This window comes from Ruditapes philippinarum, unplaced genomic scaffold (genome assembly GCF_026571515.1).
Source record: "Ruditapes philippinarum isolate M1 unplaced genomic scaffold, ASM2657151v2 ctg5296_1_1_1_1, whole genome shotgun sequence".
Classification (NCBI taxonomy): domain Eukaryota; kingdom Metazoa; phylum Mollusca; class Bivalvia; order Venerida; family Veneridae; genus Ruditapes; species Ruditapes philippinarum.
The window spans coordinates 227,912-252,534 of record NW_026857573.1 but is presented as its reverse complement, the minus strand read 5'-3'; the positions used below and the strand labels follow the sequence as shown (position 1 = coordinate 252,534).

Below are 24,623 nucleotides of genomic sequence, written 5' to 3'. Positions count from 1 at the left end.
CACAACACTCCGCCTCACAATGGTGAACATTTGTGCAAAGTTATATTGGTATAATTCTTGTTTTTCTATCAATAACTCTCACAACAAAAACTGCAGTGCAAGTTTTTTTGTTGGACAACCCTCGTATTAACCTAAATTACATGTTTCACGCCTGTGTCATGAAAATGACCATTTATGTTTCAATCCCTCAATAAACGATGACTAAATGGTTAGAATACACATTTTCATCTGAACTTTGACCCCTATGTGATCTTGACCTTTGCCACAGGGACCTAAATTTTGCATGTGACACTCCGCCTTACAATGATGAACATTTGTGCCAAGAAATATTGAAATCCCTTTATGCATGAAGATGTTTTGCTCAGGACAAGTGTTTTTCCAATGACGTCCAAGTGTGACCTTAACCTTTGTCCTGGTTCATACCTGCGACACAGCTTTTCGTAGTGATGAACATTTTTTATTAAGTTTCATTAAAATTCCTCCATGAATGTAGGAGATATGCTTGGCACAAAATTGGACACTGCCTGCCAGGGGTGAAACTATAATAAGACCCGTTTTTTAAAACAGACGTTTCAAAAGAACAAATCACGAAAGCTTATATTTGGTCATTTATTTGTAGTTGAATACCCCATTTATCATAAAATAAATGGCAAAGCAATAAAACATAAAATCTGAAGACATAATCGTACAACATATGTAAGTCATCCAATCTCCATACACCCCTCTTTTGCCTAAACGAAACCACATCTCCTGCCTAACAAGAGTAGAACTTAACGTCCATATTTAACACTTGATATTTACAACAAATGGACACAAATACATATCCTGCATATTTATAATTTAGTAGCAAATTCCTTTTCATCATATGAGAAGAGTCTGTGTAATGATAATAATTATGATACCTAAATTTCTTGCGATAACTACAGTACATGGTATGGTCTAAATAGAAACAAATCTTACATGTTAGTCCACGATAAAACAATTTCCTCGTAAACATATAATCATAATGTACAAAATCCTCAAATGCCTTTTTACTTATATAAAAAAAACAACTACTAAAACTAAAATCCCATTTTTATAATATAAAGTTATTTCACAGCTTCCTTAAATGTTGACACTGAATCAAGTATGGATTTCACAAACTCTTTCGCACCAAATAAATAATACAGACATTAATGTCATATATCTCGCATTTATTTTAAGTCAGTTCTCATTTCACATTTCTCCGGGAAGGTTCCGAGGCGGTGGGTGGTGGGGGAACTCCTTTCTTGTCAAGGTCCTCGATGTAACTGACAAGAATCTTACGACGTTCGTCAGCCACAGGCTCCAAGGTAAGATACCTCTTGTCATTCTGAAATGTATAAATACTTACACTTAAAAATTCAATCTAAGCGAGTTAAAAGAAAGTATGATAATATGAATACTCATAAGAAATGTTTCTGACTTTGCATAGCTGTTAAGTTCACCCTTACATAACTGTCTAGTCTATGCAACATGAATGCAGCCGTTCAAAGCAGGGTAGGTCAATAAAGTCTGTATATCAATGGATAAAGTTATGTAGTCTCGATCTTGGAAATATTCATTTTATCTCAATTTGATTAATGCTATGAAATTCTACTAAATATCATCTACTCATGAGAAATCCAGTTTGTTTTTAAAAGATGAAACTTATCCAGTCAAAATAACAATTTTTGGTTTTCTTTTTGAAATAATGGACTGTGTGTTCACAATGGTCAAAACTTACCTCTAATATTTTAATAATGTCATTCATATGACCATCTGACTCGTGTAACTTTGCCCTAGAGTTGTATGTGATGAGTTTCGTTTCTTTTAGAAGCTCTCGGAATTCAGCTTTAGCATTTACATACTTCTCGCGTAGATAATCATCAAATTCCTTCTCACGTCTCTGCAAACACAAAATCAAATATTAAATTTCTTCCCATTCAAATCTAGAATTAACATAAACGTGAATACAGATAATTTAATTAAATTGCTTATTGGATAATGCAACATAATTTCAAGAGACATCATACTGTACAAGCTCCCCAACTCATGTTTTTACATAGGCGCAGAAAATGTAATCACTAACAGATTACTGATTGTGACTTTTACAACATAACTCCCAATAAACCTGTGCCATTTATGCAGACTGTTAATTATTTAATTTTAATATTTTATAACAGAAATTTCCAAAATGAAATCACTTACAAATAACTGATTGTGATTTTTACAAATATATCCTAATAAACCTGCCACATGAACAAACTGTTAGCCACTAAATTTCAGTATTTCATGACAGAAATTCCTTAAATTTCTAATTGACCATTTCAGATTTAAAGCAGGGCAAGTCTATTATAAAAATTCAGCAGGGTTTGGGTTAAACAAGATTGTTTAACACAGAGATATACATGGGATAAATGCACAAGTGGCTCAGTCAGTACAGCTGTGGAATGGCATTCTGACAATACTAAGTTCAAGTCCAAGTCAAGCTGTACATTTTACTTGTTCTTTAACAAAACAATGCCCTACTTACTCTGTCACTAGATGAGAATTTTGAATATCTGGGATCCTCTTTGATCACTTTCTTGATGTCTTTCCATGAAGATGACAATGTTATCTGCAAAATTATTATAACTTTTTTTATATACATAATTATACTCCATCTCAAATCATCACAGATGTTCTATAGTAAGTTATATATTTTAATGATTTATATAAAGTAAATTATATGTAAAATGATTTATATTGACACGGTCTTTATGCACAAATTAAACCCCTATTCAAATAATAAAATATCATACAAAGTGAAATGAATATTAAATATTCTATTAACCTTTAAGAACAAATTAAGCCCATAAATTACATACATAAATATTACATATATTCTACCCAGTGGATAGAATGTTAAGAATTCTAACCAATATCCTTTATGAACAAATTATGCCGAATGAATTAATCAAAGAACATAAATTGCAATAAATAAAATACTGATCTCAAAACACAAGTCTAAGAAACTATTGTAATAAGTTGTTGCCATCTGGGTAAATTTTCTGTAAATGCCCACATTAAATCAAATCATAAAATTTTCTTAAAACTCTAGTATTAACTTTAATTTATATATCAAAGAGTTGAAAGACTTACGTCAGTTGTTTCATCAAGTAGTTTATGGAACATCTCTCTGTTCTTCTTCGACAGTGCACTGATGTGTTCCTCAAACAGTTTTTCCTTCTCCTCGCGTTCTAGAACGGCCAGATCCCACCTGTGATCCTTGCGTAATTGTTTCCTTGTATCCCTCCATGTAGCCTCAGAGTTACGTACCTACATACAGATACAATAGAATTATACAACAGTATAAGAATAAAGATATGTTTTCTATAAGAAAAGAACTTAATAGTGTTTAAACTCTTACTATCATGAACTTAATAGTGTTTAAACTCTTACTATCATAAATTTGTATAATGGACCGGTCATGCTTTGGTTAAAAACCTTTCAAATGTGACAAGCAAGACATTGATATCAAAAAATCAATCAAGCAGTCAAAAGAACTGAGCCTGCTAATGACTGCTGGCTAGCGACTATACTGGTGACATAGACTAAATATGGCACAAGCCTGGCATGCCTTTATTTAGTTAGAACTTATTACCAGTATTGGTGTGGCATGCCTTTATTTAGTCAGAACTTATTACCAATATTGGTGTAATCATGTCAACATAAAATAATGCCTAGTGTGGTTTTGACCAAACTCCGAGGTTCTCTTAAATTTCATCTTAATCTCTGTTTGGGTTTCAAAGTAAGGCATTTCTGGGACAATATGGCATCTTTTCAGCATTTGTAGAAGGACTAAAATGAAATCATTTAAGGCAGAAGTGATGAATCCTAGCAGAATCGTTCTTTTATCCACCAAAATTTTCTGAATTTTCAACTTACCAAGTCAACCAACAGAGCATTAAAGAGTTGAATGGCCTCATCCTTCTTGTGTTGTTCCCTTTCCTTTTCTCGTTCTCTGAGAGAGGATGACAGTGTTCGTTGTACCTCCTCCTCGCGTTTACGTATACTAGCCTCGATACGTTCCTGTTTCTCTCTTGTTTTACGATCCTCATCATCGGACTCCTTCTGTAATAATTTATCAACAAATTACACCCTTTTTTCCTGTACTGCACTGGGATATTTGGTTATAAAAAGTTAATAATATAGGAAAGCCAGTTAGAAGTATACGCAGCAGAGATATGGCTAAAAATATGTATTGAAATTGAAATAAAATCAAGACAAACAAATGAAGTTTAACAATGAACATTTCCTACATTTACCAAGAATTACTTTGAATCATGCATTAAGGTGGGTAAATTAATGTTTTTCTCCAAATTCTTTTATTTCTAAAATATCACAATAGTAAGTTTTGAATATATTTAATTGCAAAGATAAATAATTCAATTTAAAATGTGTTTTCTAATACAGACGTAAACATTGTATTTGATTTCATAATAATAACATATTCTATCGAAATCCAAGGAATAACTCCAAGGTAAATATCAATCCTTATCATTAAATATTTAACAAAACAGGGACTGATACTTACATCATCGAGATTTTTCACATAGTCTTTAAACCAGTCTTCTCGCCTGGAGCCACTGCGAACTAGCTTTAAACGAGATCGGATCTAATTTAATTAATCGTTTAATGTCGTACAGCGAAGTGCCCGATTCTATGTAAGGTACTTTCAGTTAGCTTATAAAGTCGACTTTCACTGTAAACAGGAAAAGAATCATGTAATATCTCATATTGAAAAAACGTTGAAAAACTGAAAATTATTTACATAGATAACTTGGATATTTCACAATATTTGCACACAAAATTATCGAAAGCTACAGATAATCATGTTTATATTTGGCACCATGACAGTTTGTATGCAGAACAAATCTGATCTGATAAAAATGTGAAATATACAAGTAAATGCCCTTAATACATTTAAACATCCGTTAACAGTAAGCAATGATAATAAAGACAATGTATGAGAACGTGTTTCGCAGCTTCCTGGCCCACATCACAGATGTTGAGGCCCCTGAAACGAAAGGTAAAGTTAATTCCTGAAAAATAATGTACAATTAATCACCTACTAAACACCTGTGATGTTTGTATTTTGATAATTCACTTTCAAATTCAACTAATTAATGAATTAGTGTTGAATCAGACAACAGACCCAAAATTCATAACCATAGAACTCAATTACTGACATTAACTACGCATGCTCCAATAGTTACTGTTCATAACTGATATTGACAAATTATTTTTGCATGTTCCAAAAAGAATCACTAGTTAGAATCCCCGAATTATCCCCAAATTATTGATCTTTAACCAGATACAGTTATCGGTCTATAACCAAATCGGTCTATAACCAGATAAATAGGTATCGGTCTATAACCAGATAAATCTATTGGTCCATAACCAGATATAAAGGTATCAGTCTATAACCAGATAGGTATTGGTCTATAACCAACCAGATACATTTATCGGTCTATAACCAGATAGGTATCGGTCTATAAACTGATACAATTATCGGTCTATAACCAAATTGGTCCATAACCACATAGGTATCAGTGTATAACCAGATAAATAGGTATCGGTCTATAACCAGATAGTTATCGGTCTATAACCAAATCGGTTTATAACCTGATACACACTTTTTGTTAATCAAAATTAGAGCCAAGAAGCTGCTTCTGAATATTACAATATAAAGTATTCATGTCTGAAAAAAGAAATAATGTAGTTGAAAATGTAACATCAATTGAAAGAGGTTGAAAACATACAACTTTAAAAAAATAGTCTGCCTTACTGAACCATTATGAATGATAACAAAAAGTTAGAAATCCATCATGTAATCTAACAATTATGATAATAAAGCTTTATTTGATAGAAACAATGGAATCATTAAAGAAGTTTGACAAAAAGCAACAGATTTTTAAATACTCTTGTAACAATAAAGTTCATTTTGCATGCAAATTTTCTCATATTTCAATTTTGTGTTGTATTTTCCTTTTTAAATACCTGGAAATTTAATGTTAAAAATAAAACAATGCATCATAATATAGGCAAGGATAAATTGTTGAGTTCATACAGCATCATAGGTTCCAGCAAATAAAAATCCAAAATATCACTTAAACACCCATTCCAAAAACTTAAACAACTGAGCCAAAATGTACTTCCCGGTATTTCATTTTCAATGAAGACATTCATTTTCAATGAAGACACCTCCAAAAATAGCAAAACTTTTTTCACTTTTCTTTCTTTCTTTTTTTCTTTTCTTTAAAGTTAGCTTACAAGTCGTTTTTATATTAAATGACTGGGTAAATTTTCAACCTATATAAGCCCTTGGAATTAAGAGATACTCTTGTACATAACCTTGTAAATTAAACCATGTCCTAGTAAAAATTTAAAACGTAAAATCTGCTTTTTCTATGCAATCAAGGAACACTTCCTATTTTCCTTTTGCCAAATTGAGATGTTCTGTACATGTTCACACTTAACCATATTTTTTTCTTCTTTCAGTCTAATAATTGTTCAACAACAAAACTATCCTGTAGCAAGAAGACTTCTCCCCACAATATGGGTAACATACCGAGGCATCTCAGCAAAGTTACTTAAATTTCTCCGCAGAAATTGAAATGGCACTGAAAGATAAAATTCAACATGATGCCTAAAACCCAAATGGTCACTGGAGAAACATTTACTGCCCCTAGGATATAACTTTATAGACCCAGTAGTCTCACCTACTATGATAATGAGGGAACTCTTTCCTAGAATATCTGAATTCCAAGCATTTAAATAAGTTGAAAATAAACCAGTCATAATAGTTTACTCATTTCTCTATGATACTGTATTGGTGCACATGTCAATAATTATTTTAAAACCAATCAATCATTCTTTCACTCAAAAGGTATAAAACAGTCATATCAATATGTTTAAGTGTTCTTACTTTATCCTTAAATCAATAAAATTAATTTAGTTCTCTTTATATTTCATTATTTTAAACACATTATTCATAATGAGCAGGCACAATTGACATTGGTGGATCAAAATCGGACAACCTCGGTCAAGGGAATATTTCACATAGATTTTAGACCTATCAAAATATTTACCATCTACCATTGGTCAATTTTTAACAAAGTATTTTGTACCAGCCAATCGGATGCTAAAATTTCTGAGAGGTCCCAAATCTGAAAATTTATTGCATGGTTCTCCATAGATAAACAATCCCATATTTCATATGTTTAAGAAAATCAGAGCAAAGTTCGCATTTAAAAATTATGACAATACTCACCCTGCATGAATTATAGCAATTGATTTTACAATGTTTACTGCACTAATTTATTACAAATTTCATTTTTCAAAAACTTCTTCGACTTGATTAAAATTACATCATCATTTTGTTTCATGAAATATCTGAATGTTACTATAATAAAGAAGAGTTGATACATAATAAATTTAAGGCTTAAATCTAGCTGTAGATAATCAACTACTTCTAACCTTTTAAGAACAACACTTTGTTGGGTAGGTAGTGAGAGTATTTCAACACAGAGCATCACCTATTAAGTCATATGGCAATTTTTTCTTCAGCTAAACTGGTGGAGGCAGACATTAGTGTTTGAAGCACACAAGTAGAACCATCAATCTTTTATATTCAAGCTATTTCAACATCCCAAATATGATTCAAACTCACAGAGATAGAGTGGAACACTTAATTAGAAATTTTACACATGATAAATTTATTAACATTCGAAATTTTATTCGAAGTTTAAATACAGAAGCTTTAGACTAACCAAATAAGTACTATTTTACTTTTTCTTTTAATAAAATGCAATGCAAAGGCAATTTCAATGAGCACAATATACAAGAAACAGAATGACATTTGAATTTTTCTTTAGTTTGATCCACGCAATGCATATCAATGGAATACAGTGAAGAAAAATAATTATTCTATGCGATCTATGTCTACTTCGTCAAAAGCAAAAAAGTAATGTATATATTATAGTTGAAAATGTTCAAACGTTATAATCAGTACCGGTGTTCACAAACCAGGAAGGTTTCGCCTCTGCTCTACAACGCTTTATACTGAGAGATGGTTTTTGCCCAGTCTATTGACTGATGGAAGACTGACTGCATTTCAACCTCGGTAGCTAACTGACCTGCACCTTTTCATCTTTTCAAAAGTGATAAAGCAGTGTGGTTAAAACACGGTACAGAAAATAAACATGTGTATTATTAAAACTAGATAATCCATTTAAGCGAAAATTCGTAAAAATATGTTCATTTATACGTTTGTGAAAATGCTTCAAGAAAATAATTTATGTTGATGTATTTGGAAAGAAATGGTTTCTCGATTATAAATGCAAAGTGATATATACATATACACATCAAAATCTATTTAAATTAGTAATTAAAATCAATTTATCTTTACTATGGCTAGGAAATTGAAACTACAATTATGCATAATATCATAAAATGTCATGATTATTTAGATACAAATGTAAATGGTACAAAAATTATTAACACATTTTCCTGCTTTATCAATGTTTCAAAAGACAACACTATTAAATGCAACATGTGGGCTTTGGATATTCAACAAACTTGTTTACATGATGCCCATTAATATACTATGGCTTTTAAAACATTTTATTTTCTTCAGCTTAAATATGGACACCAGGGGGCTTCATTCTGTTTCGTCTTTTTACCAAATTATTCAAAGTGGACACAATGAATCATTTCTTCACAGGCAGATAAATGGCATATGATTCAGTACCTTATATCAAATCAAACACCGACGTTAATCAGCCTTGCAATATAGCTAAATATAACCTCAGTTCTTTAAACATTAACTTTGCAGTTAAGGCTTTCCATAGTTTTTGTCCACAAGGCTTTCCGTGGTTTAGTTTTAGTCCATTAAGCTAACAGTTAAGGCTTTCCGTACTTGTAGGTTAACAGAAGCCTGATTCCTTATTTTTTTTACCAGACTAGGGGACTACAAAAATTTACTCGAACATAGGAACTATTCAAGATAGATGTCTAAAAGCCAAGTATATTTAACAGGCATGCAATCCCTGAAAATTATAGGTCATTAAAAGCTGAAATAAGTATGACTTTTTTTTATCACAACATATTACATTTATTACAATTACAAACAGAATTTATGCAATGTTATCATGGCCTACTTATATACGCATTAAGTTTAAAATTGTTAAGTTAACTTATATTCTATATATAGTATACATGTATATTATTAAATATAAAAAGTTTACAATCACATTTACTTAAAGTCTGAATAAACATGGCAATGTGAAATATAATAAATGTCTTTAAAACAAAATACATTAAAATCTAATGCATTCAATACTGATTTTTTTACTTCTTCTACAAACAGTGTAAGGCTATAGAAAACTAAATTATTAAATAAAAAGCATGTCTCCGGTAAAATGTTTTACTATTTTACAATGAAACAAATTTAACAGAAACATCAGTAATGTACATAGTCAAAATAATAATAACAAAATTACATAGCCTGAAAAGAACAGAGAATTACAGAATCGATGCAAGCATAAATATATAAACATACATATCTGAAATAAAAAACATTATGCATTACACTGAGAAATTGTTTGTAAAAAATAGCACTTCACATGCCTTCTGTGATAGTTGATGTAAAATGGCAAAAAAAGAGAAAAGATATCTTGTAGCATTTTTACTCGATAAACTGTAGCAATTTTTCCGGAACAGGTCCCATTTTTTTACAAGTTCTGCTCTCATCTTCCAGTCACATAAAGCATGGTCTGTGTGTCATGAAAAGATATAAAAACCAACCTGTTCCCATATATGATACATACCTTTTCTTTCTGGTGAGATTTCTCCTCCTTTTCCTTCCTCCTCAGATCGGACACAAAGTCGCTGAAGATCGCCTCGCGCTCTCTCATCTTCTCAATGGCCTTGAAACGCTCCTCTTTACCGTACTTGCTCGCAAAATCACTGAATGATGACCTGAATAAAACAACACATTCAACATTACATATCTCTCAACATTTATCAGTGAGGATAATCAAAAGAAAGAATGTCAGCAACACCAATAAATGCACAAAGCTATCTGGAATAACAACAAGAGGGCCATGATGGCCCTGAGGTCGCTCACCTGTATATAGCCCCCACCCCCCCACCCGGGGCCAATCTTTACCCAAGGGCTTTTATTTGTTTATTTAGACAGACATGGTAGACACCCATAAGAAGATGTTTCATGCAAAACATCTAAGTTCTAGCTCATTGGGTTTTTTAAAAGAAGATTTTTTAAGTTTTAACTATACACATATAGTTAAAAACAATGACACCCCTCGGGCAGGGCCAGTTTTGACCCCCAGGCTTTTATTTGAACAATCTTTGTAGATATTTACTTAAAGATGTTTCATGCTTAATATCTAAACTCTAGCTATTTGGGTTTTTTCAAAGAAGATTTTTAAGTTTTTGCTATACACATATAAGGAAAATCAATGACCACCGGGCGGGGCCAGTTTTGACCCCAGGGCTTTTATTTGAACATACTTGGTAGACACCCATTAGAACATGTCTCATGCTAAATATCTTAGCTCTAGCTCTTTGGGTTCTTTAAAAGAAGGTTTTTTTTAAGTTTTTACTATATGCATATAGGGAATATCAATGACCCCCTGGGGCAGGGCCAATTTTGACCCCAGGGCTTTTATTTGAACAAACTTGGTAGACATTCACTAGAAGATGTTTCATGCCAAATATCTAAGCTCTAGCTCTTACGGTTGTTTAAAAGAAGATTTTTAAGTTTTGACTATATGCATATAGGGAAAATCAATGACCCCCCCGGGGCGGGGCCAATTTTGACCCCAGGGCTTTTATTTGAACAAACTTGGAAGACATTCACTAGAAGATGTTTCATGCCAAATATCTTAGCTCTAGCTCTTTGGGTTCTTTAAAAGAAGATTTTTTAAGTTTTTACTTTATGCATATAGGGAAAATCAATGACCCCCTGGGGCGGGGCCAATTTTGACCCCAGGGCTTTTATTTGAACAAACTAGGTAGACATTCACTAGAAGATGTTTCATGCCAAATATCTAAGCTCTAGCTCTTACAGTTCTTTAAAAGAAGATTTTTTAAGTTTTTACTATATGCATATAGGGAAAATCAATGACCCCCCGGGGCGGGGCCAATTTTGACCCAAGGACTTTTATTTGAACAAACTTGGTAGACACTCACTAGAAGATGTTTCATGCCAAATATCTAAGCTCTAGCTCTTACGGTTCTTTAAAAGAAGATTTTTTAAGTTTTTACTATATGCATATAGGGAAATTCAATGACCCCCCCGGGGCGGGGCCAATTTTGACCCCAGGGCTTTTATTTGAACAAACTTGGTAGACATTCACTAGAAGATGTTTCATGCCAAATATCTTAGCTCTAGCTCTTTGGGTTCTTTAAAAGAAGATTTTTTAAGTTTTTACTTTATGCATATAGGGAAAATCAATGACCCCCTGGGGCGGGGCCAATTTTGACCCCAGGGCTTTTATTTGAACAAACTTGGTATACATTCACTAGAAGATGTTTCATGCCAAATATCTAAGCTCTAGCTCTTACAGTTCTTTAAAAGAAGAATTTTTAAGTTTTTACTATATGCATATAGGGAAAATCAATGACCCCCCGGGGCGGGGCCAATTTTGACCCCAGGGCTTTAATTTGAACAAACTTGGTAGACACTCACTAGAAGATGTTTCATGCCAAATATCTTAGCTCTAGCGCTTACGGTTCTTTAAACGAAGTTTTTTAAGTTTTTACTATATGCATATAGGGAAAATCAATGACCCCCGGGGCGGGGCCAATTTTGACCCCAGGGCTTTTATTTGAACAAACTTGGTAGACACTCATTAGAAGATGTTTCATGCCAAATATCTAAGCTCTAGCTCTTAGGGTTGTTTAAAAGAAGATATCTAAAGATTTTTCTTTCGGTTGCCATGGCAACCAGAGTTCTGCATGGAATTAAATTCTTTGAACAATTTTTAAAGGTGACCACCAAAGGAACATTCCTGTGAAGTTTGGATGAAATTGGCTCAGTGGTTTATGAGGAGATGTCATTTAAAGCAAAAGTTTACGGACGGACGGACGACGGACGGACGGACGGACGGACGCCGGACGAAAAGCGATCACAAAAGCTCACCCTGTCACTTTGTGACAGGTGAGCTAAAAATAAATCCATATATAGCCTTAGTTGCATAAGCTCAATTAAACAAGAGCTGTCCGTAAGACAGCGCGCTCGACTTTTTTATTGCTTGCCAATAAAAAAAGTTTTTGCAGTAAAAGGCAATACAAGAATCTCTGTATTTTTAAAGTGAACAATGGCCATGAGCATTAAGATATTTAGTGAAGAATTATTTTACTGAATTGTGTGATACCCTTGAACACTGCAGCAAAGTTTGAAATGTTTAAGTCAAAAGAGGGCTGGTAAGAAAGAAAAAAAAACTGAGTTGAGCCTTAAATAAATTTAATAGTATTAAACCCACTTTGAGAGAATAAGGTATTTTTACGTCACTCAGAACACCTTGGTAAATGACATAATAACATAATTTTTCAAGAAATCTATGCCAAGGAAGCAGTATATTTTTGTACAATCAGCATAATATATAGATTTGACTTTGTATGTGAAAGTATTATAGTTACCTTATAATACAAGTAATAGATAAATTTTATCAAGCTTTTTTAGATGTTGTCAGTTGGTCACAAGTGGATCTCTTTCACACAGGCTGTGGGTGACTGGTTACTTTTCGTGGGTCCACTATGTAGATAATGCGTTGTAAACTGATATTTGAATTACATGAAGGAAGTTCAATTCATTATTTAATGTCATGCTAAATGTTCATGAAATCGTGACATTGAGTATATTTTTACCAATTGGGGCATCTCGTTGTTTGATACCCTTGAATATTACAGCAATGTTTATATGACATAATTTATGGTAAAGTGAACAAGTGGATAGGAATGAATTTTTTTAGATTTTTTAAGTTTTTTAGTGCTTGCCTATAATACAAAACATTGACAGTTAAGGGCCATAATTCAAATAAAATCTTTGACAGAATTACCTTCTCCTGGACATGTTTGGGAATCATGATTGTAAACAAGTATTCCAACTTTCAAATTAATATCTCAAACAGTTCAGTCAAAAAGTGGACTGGTACTAAAAACTTAACCAAGATTCTAAGTCGATAAAAGGCCTTAATTTTTAAAACAAATCCTTGACAGAGTTACCTTCTCTTGCGTACAGATGGGGGTAATGATGTGAAATAGCATTAAAAGTTTCAAAGCAATATCTCAAAGGGTTAAGGCAATAAGTGGATTTTACCCATATTCAATGTATTTTCTAAGTCAAAAAAGGGCCATAATTCTGTCAAAAACCTTGACAGAGTTATGTACTCTTGTCTGTAGATGGAGGTTATGATGGTGAACAAGTATGGTAAGTTTCAAAGCCATACTTGTAATACTTCTGAAATAAAGTGGGGTGGTACGAAAAACTTAACCAAGGTGTGACGCCAACGCCGACGCCGGGGCGAGTAGGATAGCTCCCCTTTTCATAGAAAAGTCGAGCTAAAAACCATCAAAAACTAGCCTTAATCACTATAAACGGAACACTTAAGAAAGATGATGCGACTTACTTTCCGTGTAGTTTAGCCTCGTCCAGCAGCTGTCTGAAAGCATCCTTCTTCTCCCTCAGTCTGCGATGTTTCTCCCTCCTCTCTTCCTCCGCTCTCTCCTTCACATACTGCTCAAATACCTACATCACAAAATATCAATTTGTAAATTTTACGTCAAAGAGATTTTCAATGAAAATGAATATTTCATGAGAATCAGTTACCTTCTTGATAATCACAAAATGTGTGATAATATATATCATATTATCTTCATTTAGCCATCTTTTTGCTAGCCGCATTAAAGTTGCAATCTGACCAATTATATTGTTGGCTGCTAAAATATGGACTGCTTAGTATTAAAAAAGTATTCTGATAATTAAGTTTCACAAAGTCCAAGATAAGTCTATTTAAATGAATACAGTAAGGCAAAAGTTAATATTCATACCTGAAAGACCTTTGACCAAATAAATACTGTATCTTACCTGTTTCCTTTCCTTCGATGTCAGTAAAAGATAGCGTGGGTCAAACACAATCTTGTGTAACTCTTTCTCCCAAGTGGAGAATGCAGAGACCTGGAACAAAATCATTTAAAACTTTAAAAATAATAATTATCATCACCTTAGTTAATGGAATGGTTACTTTAACACTTATTGGCTCAGATTTATTGACAACATTGTTTCAATATATTATTTTATACCGCCTCCGTGGTTGAGGGGTTAGAGTCGGTGACTTCTAATCCAGATACCTCTCTCACGTGGGTTCGATCCCCGGGATATGCTTTGGTAGTTTAGCGCGGAGGAAGGTAGTCTAGTACTGGTGTAAGTCTCCAGGAACGATGGTTAGGAAACTACCCGCCTATATGACTGAAATACTGTTGGGAAAAGGCGTAAAATGAAACAAACAAACAAACAAACAATATATTATTTTAAACTTATACTGATGATGTAGTATGAACATCATGGCTTGAGTATGTGCACATTTTTTCCCCAATTTCTTTAATTATTAGTATTTTCTTACATCAAATTTCAAGATGAATCGTTCTGCTACTATTCAGTATGTACACTTTTTGTCATTTTAACTTTCCTGCATTAGAAACCTGCAAAACACTTTAACGGTTACACATAAAAACCAAATTTAAACAAGCATTGGTAGGGCTTTTTATATAAAATCCACAGTACATACTCATGTTTGCTACCAAACCGTCTATATTGCATATATCAGATCTATCCTAGCACAACTTAGAGCGATACAGAAGTAAAAACTTACATCCTTCTCTGCCAACATATCTCTGAACTGTTTCATACGTATGTCAAGTGGGACAACAGCCCTCTGTCTAGCGGCCTGTACCTCGGCCTCGATTGCAGCCTCTTTACTATTGTCTATAGGCTTCTTTTCTTCCTCACTCTTCTCTTCATTAGGCCTGAAATTAACATGACCATCATTGACATGTGTAATAGAGGAGGAATATAGGCATTTCTTAAATTGACAAAATGTTTAAAATTTCTCAAAAATATGTACAAGATTCCCCCAAAACCAGAATAACTATTCAAGCATATACAACTAAGAGAGGAAAGTATTAATACACAGGGTCTGGATTAACATCATTATCAATTTTCAGGGGTCCAATATATTATGTACGAGGTCCAACAACAAATTCAGCACTCAAACTCCTTACTAAACCAAACTGTTAATTTATCATATCTTAGAAATACAGTTGTACTAAAAGGGTTTTGAATGTTTTACTATGTTAACGAAGATTTATGACACTGGCATTATATTTTTATGCATCCATTTTGATTCTAGAGCCTGAGAATTGTGTATCCATTTAGGATTTTTAGGGGTAGATTGATGCAGGATCTTGCTTCTGGTAAATCCCTGAAAACAGGTATATTATCATGTTTATTATATTCTCCAAATATTCTTCCAGTTATTAAATTTTCCCCCAATATCCTCAACAAAAATTTACAACAATCTCATTCAATGGTACAATTGCTGATTATTTTCACATCAGAAATTTCTTTATAAGAAGCAATATCTACATGTTTATTTATCTGTGTAGGAATCACATATACTTACTTCTTCTTTTTAGCAACAGGTTCCTCAGCCTCTTCCTCTTTAGGGGCTGCAGCTACAAATCAAATGTATATTGTTGACAGCTTATATACACTTCCCAGTATAGTTATCAACTTAACAATCCAAAAATTCAACTCTCAACGATCAAATTTTTACATGGCTATAACCACAATGAATGCTTTCAGTAATAAAATTAGGGAAGTGAGTAAAAGTTGAATTTTCTTAACACCAGATCTTTTTATTTTTAAGTACCTAATATAAACAAAAACTAGAAATGTGGCCAAAGGTTAAGGATGCCCCCAACATTTCACTGTTTTTGGGGGTTTTTTTTCAGTCTACAGATAAACAGCATAATGGACTGATAAGAGCAGATTTTTATTTTTTTATTGACTCTGTCACCCCACCCACCCCCTTTCTCTGTGTGACAGATATATGTTCCAACAAAGTTTAAGAGTATGTGTAAATTATTCCCTTTAACTATCACTTGACACTGATGAACAATTAAATATTATAAGCTATTTCATTACAACAAAATGAACACATCTTACTTTTTTCACCAGGAGGACCAACAGTTAGTTTATCAACATCGGCCCGACCAAGAAGCTCCTCTGGCTTCTCCCAGAGTGATGTTCTTGTACTGGGGTTATAAAAGAAGACACGGCCGTCACCAGTCCATACGACACACCATGGAGTACCTGACACAGGTGTACTAGATACAGGACGAGATTTCTCCTGCTGTTTTTCCTGCTCAGTCTTCTCATCTTTCTCTTCTTCCTATAAATCACAAATATTTACAATACCTTTAAACAATGAAATAGCTTCTTCTTATCAAATGAAGGAGTTCTTGCCTAAATAATTACAAAATCTGTGGTGAGTTTATAGATGTGTTTGCTATACAGTAAAATCACACCAAAGCAGCCTTTTGTACAGCAAAAGGGGCCATAATTCTGTCAATTCTGTGGGATTTCAAGGGTCTTGGAATGTGACCTTCTATGCTGTCAAGTGTGTGAAGTTTCAACCCATTCCCTTCAGTAGTTTTGAAAATACGTTTACTTGCACGCAGTTAAACTTCTTTGATGCAGACACTGACGCCGATCTAGTGCAATTGATCATTTTAAGGCCAGTTAACATTAACAAGTCTTAACAAACTTTACACTTCCTGTTTCATGTTTTTCATCTGACAATGTCACAATACAATAATTTTAAAGGGAATTTTAAGAATTTGCAGTTGACTTCTTATTTTTTATAATTTATACTGTCACAATACAAAATTTCATAGACTAGATCTCTATATGAAGCTACTGCATATGCCTTTAAGACACTTTCCTGTTGAATTCTAAATGGGAGTTAAATTCATTTTTTACTCTTTACCAGTCCTACCTGTTTTTCTTCCTCTTCGTCACTACCAGAACTAGAATGGTCATCACCACCAGTTTCCATGGCAGCCTGACCATTAACTTTACTAGGCTCTGGCTCCTGTACTGCAGGTGTTTGCAGGGCAGATATTTTGGCTTCCCAGTCTACCAACTCCTGAGGTTTGTCCCATGTAGATTCCATTGTCTTGGAATTATAGTAGTATGACCTACCATCTGTGTTCTTATGTTCAGTCCATTCAGCAACTTCAGCAGGCTTTGGTGGAAGCTGTTAAAAACATATTATAATGATTTCTCTTCATTACATTCTTTACTTATGAATGTTCTATGTAAAGCAGCAGATTCTAGTAGATATCAGCCAACAATTCTCTTTTGGCAAAAGCAACTAGTAGTAAATTTTACAGAATCCAGCAATTTTATCTGCCACTGTGGCTTAATGGTCGCATGATCACTTATGAAAGTATTAACATAGTGCTTATGTTTCTAAATTAAATTTTGAAGTCTTAGAAAAAAATCTATGCCCTTTTAACTGCCTTACAGAAATAAACATAAGTTATTCATATATGACATTTAAATTGAAAACGCTTACAAACATACCTGACTAGAGGGCAATTTATGTGCCACTACTGATGTATCTGGGCCAGTTTGCGCTGGCATTTGCGGTGCAGCCTGTTGGGCTTGAGCACCTGGCATTGGACCAGGGAAACCAGCCATACCTGGTGGAACCATACTTGGTGTGAAACCCCCTGGCATTCCAGGATAGTTACCCTGTGGCATGAATGGGGGTGGACCCTGCCCAGGGGCTCCTTGTTGAGGCATACCTCCCATTGGTGGTTGTTGCTGTACTTCTGGCTGAGAAGTTGCTTGTGCTGAAATAATTGAAAACACTTGAGATACATGAATTAAGTTAAGATAACTAATTATAAAACATGCACTAGCCATGAATTTGTAATTGCACTTACAGTAATGAAACACAAAAATCATAACACGGTAGCAGCGTATTGCCAATGCTTGGTAAGTGGGAGCATAAAAATAAGGATATTTATATACAGCACTGTAGGTATTAAACGGCAAAGATTTTAAAAAACGAATACAACTCAACATACAAATCTGTAAGACTGACCTTGTGCCTGGGCAGCTTGTGCTGCAGTTGTTGGTCCTGTTGCTGTAGTTACAGATTGCTGACTTTGTGCTGCCATCTGCTCAACCTCAGCTTGAGTGATTATCTTAACATTTTCTGGTTTTGTCCAAGCTGATTCTCTTGATTTAGCGTTGTAGAAGTAAACCTGAAAGAGTTAAAAAAATTTAAAAGAGCTGAATACTGTCTCTGAATAGTTAAAAATTGAATAAAATATCATTTGAAGAATCAATGTAACTGCAATGTCATTGTGAATAGAGGTATACATGACACAATAATATGAGTAAAACTAATGATAATACTTTTTTATGCCTTAAATGTCAAATAAACTGTTACCACTACAAAATCTGCAATAATTCAAGAATACTTCAAGAAATCTTAATATGTTCATACAATCTTCAAGACCTACCTTGCCCTCTGCAGTTTTAGTTTCTACCCACAGCTCTTGAAGTCCTGGATCAGCCTGGTTCTGGCCTGGTCCTCCCATTGATGGTGGCATAAACCCTGGTGGAGGTACACTGAAGTTTGGAGGGGGGACAGATGGAGGCATTGCTGGTCCTGGCCCAGGAGGTCTCTGTACAAAACAAAAAGCATTCTTTTACAGTGTTGTTTAATGCTCTGTTAATATTAACTACACCATAAATTTTGCACATGCAAATTTTTTTAGGATTCATTTGAACTATCTCAACAAAATGATAATATTCGAAACTGTAAAGGAACAGCATTTATGTAATAAGAATGGTCAAATTTCTTATTTAACTTTCTTTTGCTATCCACTGTTAGCCAGGCCACTTATTCAGTTCTTGAAGTCATTCCAGAATCCATCTATTAAGAGACAAACCGGAGAGCCATTACTGGCAAACTCATATATTTGAAATAAAATAAAACATATATACCATTCCTGGAGGAGGTCCCATTCCTGGAGGCCCCATTCCTGGTGGTGGTGGTCCCATCCCTGGTGGAGGTGGACCCATTGGAGGTCCCATAGGTGGTCCATGATGACCAGGTGGAGGACCATAGTTTGGATCAAATGGGGGCCTGCCACCGAAGTGTGGTGGTGGAGGGCCTCTTGGACCTGGCGGACCTCTCATAGGACCCCTCATACCTGGTGGCGGTGGGCCTCTCATACCAGGAGGCCCTCTGAACCTTGGTGGGGGTCCTCTTCCAAAAGGCCTAAAATCATTTGAAAAAATACATACAAATGTACATCAAATAATGCAAACAATTTGTTAAAACTAAATGACATTATCTGTAAAAATATAAATGGATTTTCCTTTTTAGTGTGGACTCTTTTATAACCTATAGACAATTTAAAATCATTTTTATTCACAATTTCAACCTACCAAATTACTAGTTATTACCTTAAAACTGACCTGTGCTGAATTTGACAGCAAGTTGACAAAAAAAAATTAATGCAGAATCCACTTCACACATATTTGTATTGTAAATGTGCTATCCCAGAAATAACAGTACACCCTCTCCCTTCTTAATTTGCAAATGAGGCATTTTTTAAACAAGATAGAACACTCTTTAAAAATATCCATCCATTGAAATTATTGAATAATTTGATGGAAAATGAGATGGATGCTCAACATTTTGCAGTGTGTTTTTTTTTTTGTTGGTCTGAATTCAAGCCACATTCGCAAAGTATCATTTTTTTCCCCACCTTTTTTCACAATTTTTTTACACATGTAAATCTTCATTTATATCACGTATGAAGAACATTACTTATGCTTAATGATAATAGAAAACATGCATCTTATCATCATTAATGGCATGAATATGAGGCAAGCAAACTATAAATTATGAATTATGGTGGTTTCGTCAAACTACCGGTTCGGCGAACTTAATTTAAGAAGAGATGCAAAAGTGGTTTCGTCGACCTTATGTTATATAGTAATTGAAGCCAAGTACATGTAGACATAGCTCATATATATAAAGTGTTTTAATCGTCAACATTTTACGTACGTGGCTTTATTATGTTTTTTTAGTATATATTTAGATTATAAAATACATTGTTAATTCTTTCTTTTACAGGTTTTATTTTCTTCTGTGTATATATATATATCGATTTTATTCCGATTAAAAGCATTGTTTTTTTCAGCTTTAACTATTTGTGTATATAGTTTGACATAGGTAATAAAAATAATATTTTACAGGTTGTACTTTTATACGTATATATTTCTATGATGTTGTTTGTTTGTTTGTTTACTGAGATATTTTGTATTGTGTTAGGCTTTTATGTAAATATTACTATAATACTAAAAAATAAATAAATAATTGGTTTAAAATTTTCAATATCTTGTCTTTAATTGCATGAAAATGTGTGATAAATCACACTTTAAGACCCACGATAATTGACGTGCCCATAATGGCGTTTATAATATACAATAGATATTGTTCGCACTATATAAATTAAGTTCGCCGAAACCACTACCTGTTTTATTATATAAGATCAGTTCGCCGAACCGGAAGTTCGACGAAACCACTACCACCCATAAATTATCACTGTACCATGTCTTGCAAGCCAATAACATTCAAAGTATGTGCAACTTATCATACGATGACAAGTATCTACATGTAACTTCCCATCATTGTACTTTTCTTGAGAGCCTCTGAATCTCATCTTGAACCGATCCTGCTAGAACAGGGTGTTTATACACTGCAGTTTGTATAGGGGCGACTAGTCCTATAAATATGACGTCGCTTTGAGATATTTTTGCTTCTGGGCAAAGCAACGTCATATCGAAATTGCTCAAAAACCCATAGCATGTTCTGCCAGAAAATCGGGCGGAACGAAAAACAATGAAGACAGCGTGTATTTACATAATTTTTGACCTATTTATGAACAAAACTAAAAAATAAATACCTTTTGTCAAAATAATTAAACTGTCACATCCGAAAAATCATGATTAAATCCCGTCATGTATTTCAATTCCTTTTACAGCCGATAAACAAATGGCGGTCGTAAAGTGCGCGAAATCTGATTGGCTAATTCAAATGCAAGCTTTTAACTGAGTTAGAACAATCTAACGGAATATTTTCTTAACGAAATAATTGCCCATGCACCGTCAGTATGTTCGAATATATTTTTCAGTTCAAAAATTTGGAATCAATCTGTAAAGCACCTTGCTTAACCAGTATGGCTGATAGACAAAAATAGATTGATGTTTATATTTTATTTTAAATTGATAAGTACATCGTTTGAAAGTTTTTGTGTATGATTGAGCATGAAATTGAAAGAAAATATGATAAGCTTTTGAATAAAGCTTGAAAGGCAAGACAATAGACATTTTTTGAATTTTTTATGATGCTATGCGTTTTTGAGCAATAACTATTAGACGTAAGGCTTGACCGACAAAAACTATAACAAGCCTGTAACGTCTAATATATTGGACTAAGGGTCGACATAACTCGGGCCGAGTTAAATGCCGACCTGACCCGGATGTAGGAAAAACTTGAAAACTTCCAATGCTTGTCAGTCTTGTGTAACAAATATATTGAAAAAAAATGCTGTTTAGGATACTTACCTGTTAATAAAAGACAAAAAAGTAAGATATTTTTATTAATTAAACACAAAATTATTATTGAAAAAATACCTTGGTGGACCGCGCATGTTGTAACCTCTTGGTCCAGGTCCGCGAGGCCCAGGGAAGCGACCTTGCTTATTTCCATCATAATCATTGTAACCTGAACTTTCGTTGTATCCACCACCATAATCATCTCCTCTGTCCTGAGAATGGCTTTCATCATCAAATCTATCAGAAATATCGCCGTCTTCCATGTTTGCACGCACATACAAGCCTCGATTTCAATTGGTCACGTGGAAATCATAAAATATTAACGAATACTTTCCAATCGTTACCGGCTAATTTAAACAAAGAAAAAATAACATTTCATTTTTCAGAAAGCTTTTTTTTTCAAAACTCAGTTAAACTAGATAAACATAATTATTTAGAATGAAATAATCTAATATTGTTTTCAGAAGCAATACATTTTTTCCCGATTATCAGGCCCACCTTTAATTTGGCCCCCGGGAAGTTCGAGCCATTATTTCATTAGCACAGCGCAGTGGGTGGTTTTTTTTGGTTTTTTTTTTTTTTAATCAAAAATCAATTTTACGTGACCGGTCAAAAGATATTCTTTTTTTTTTTCTTATATAGGATAAGCCCAATATAAAACTTTTAAAAAGTTTTTTCAAGCCCGTGTATTGAATAAGGGCTTGAATGTAACCTTTTTTTCAACTTTATTCAAAAATATAAGTCATTTCCGGACCTTTTTATTTTAAAATAATTCATACCAGAAAGCAATTTTAACATGGTTTATCAGACAAAACAAACTAACAACCTTTTCCATGGTACGTTCTCCAAAAATATCCGGGGAAGTATTGATTTACCTAAAGGGGGTCTTGCATGGTTATTTGCGCATGGATATTTCAAACAGAATTCCCAAGGTGTTCTTACTTTTTTGAAAGTCGCAAGTTCCTCTTATGTAACTTTTAAAATAACAGGGCAAAACTTCAAAAAACATTTAAATCGTTGTACATTTTAAATGCTGTTGAGCCTAGAGAAAAAAATGTTTCTCTGATTGATGAAGTTATGTGGATGCCTTACTGGCAAAAATAGACTGTACTGGACGAAAATGATAAACGGCCGGAAAACTGCTAGGGGACGGAAACTGCAAGGAAACCAGTATACCTAATCAAAGTGCTGAATGCACTGAATGCGACGAACACGCAAGGCTTTTTCAGAAAAAAAAAAACACAAAAGATATAACAGAGGCAATTTGTTCCATACACGTTCGAGATTTGTAGAGCAATCTATTTTAGTTGTCCCAATCTGAAATCATTAAGATTTTCTACTTTCAAGCAGAACACGTCCAAATTTTTAAATACAGAATGAAATTTATGCCTCAAAACTTTGGTCAAACTTGTAAATCAGTGTCCTTATCGATTTATTTGTAAAAGGAAAAAAACTGTCAACGAAATAGTTCTAAAATAAAACCATGCAAATAAACTTCAAGCATAATACATAATACATGCATGTGAGAATGTTATTTAGAATTGCTTCTTGTTATATCAAAGTTGGCATATAGACAATGAAACATAAGTCATTAGTATTTTGATTTTTATTTCTCCTGGATATGTCTCATTAAAAATATTTTTGGTTAAAACCATCAGCAATTAATGTTTTTTTTTAGATTTTTTTTTCATTTACAAGGTAAAGATGTAGAGGCCAGAGCACATCGTTTTAATTTTAATTTAAATGTCACTTAAGCACTACAGTGTTTAGTTGTCCCTTTCAATTTCACACTAAATTCCATTTTCAACTTGTTTGCTTCTTAAAATTGTATAAAACTTCTTAAACTATTGCATGTAAACAAAGTAAGTATCCTCTGATTTATTACATGTATAATGTGTACTACCTAATCGCTTGTCCGAAAGTCAGCACGTGTGATGTAGTGGTGATTGGGTAAAATCTATTTTTAGAATAGTGTTATCTATTATAATCTATCACAAATCACATTAGCTGATAGAAGGTTAACTGATATCGTGACCTAGAAAATTATGTAATTAATGTGCAGGATATTCTAGAATTGCTGAGTCACCAAAAACTTTTGATCTGTTAATAAAAATGTATTGTTTAATGAAGAAATATTTATTTCCTACTTATAATTGCTAGGAATTATTGAGCTCACTCCTTAATTAAAGCATAATTTGCTGTCCTACTTTTTCGACAGCGGTAAATCGTTTCAGCAGTTATTTGCATATTGCGCAATAATACTACGGGCTACAGCGTTTTTATTAATCAAATACGTTCATATTTTAACTTGGATAACTTAATTTGAAATTGAAAAGGCTAAATATGGAAGTTTTTAAGATATCCCGACAAAGTATGGGAGTTTCATAGGATCAAATTTCATGTACTACTTCTTGGGCTGTTATTCGGTTGAGGACACTTGCTCGATTGTAGCCAACGAAATCCCATGTGTAGATGACATAGCTCTGAACGCGCCTGAGGGCGCGTTCGTCGCAAAAAAAGAAATATAAAAAAAACATTCAAGTTGAGTTAGACTTAAATTTATTCTAGAATTGACCGGGGAATACTAATTAAAGGGACATGACGGGTCTGCAAATAATTTTTCGAGATTATATAATGTACTATTTGATGTAGGTTTAGAGCAATAATTTTTGTGCAAAATTTCAGACCGTTTTCATGTTTTTTCCAGAATGATTATTCCACTTGTGATAACTGATCAAAAATTGATCGAAAAGCGTTTCAACTATTTTTACTCAAATTAGTAGCATCATTCTATTCTGAGTATATTTCTTAAATATTTTTTTGCATATTTATTTGTTTTAAGAGC

At 33.5% G+C, this 24,623-nt stretch overlaps 1 protein-coding gene across 1 annotated transcript; it reads right to left on the bottom strand.

Annotated features, from left to right (window-relative positions):
• Window positions 1-595: 595 nt before the first annotated feature.
• Window positions 596-22,081, bottom strand: LOC132750208 (transcription elongation regulator 1-like). Its single transcript, XM_060740153.1, is given in 19 exon segments — window positions 596-1,351; window positions 1,745-1,906; window positions 2,534-2,617; window positions 3,142-3,318; window positions 3,928-4,113; window positions 4,577-4,654; window positions 4,656-4,744; window positions 9,869-10,023; window positions 13,698-13,816; window positions 14,156-14,245; window positions 14,940-15,093; window positions 15,750-15,801; window positions 16,295-16,520; window positions 17,127-17,387; window positions 17,717-17,988; window positions 18,243-18,405; window positions 18,667-18,831; window positions 19,154-19,430; window positions 21,857-22,081. Coding segments are annotated over 19 exon segments (3,036 nt in total). The 5' UTR covers window positions 22,042-22,081; the 3' UTR covers window positions 596-1,210.
• Between the last annotated feature and the right edge of the window lie 2,542 nt (window positions 22,082-24,623).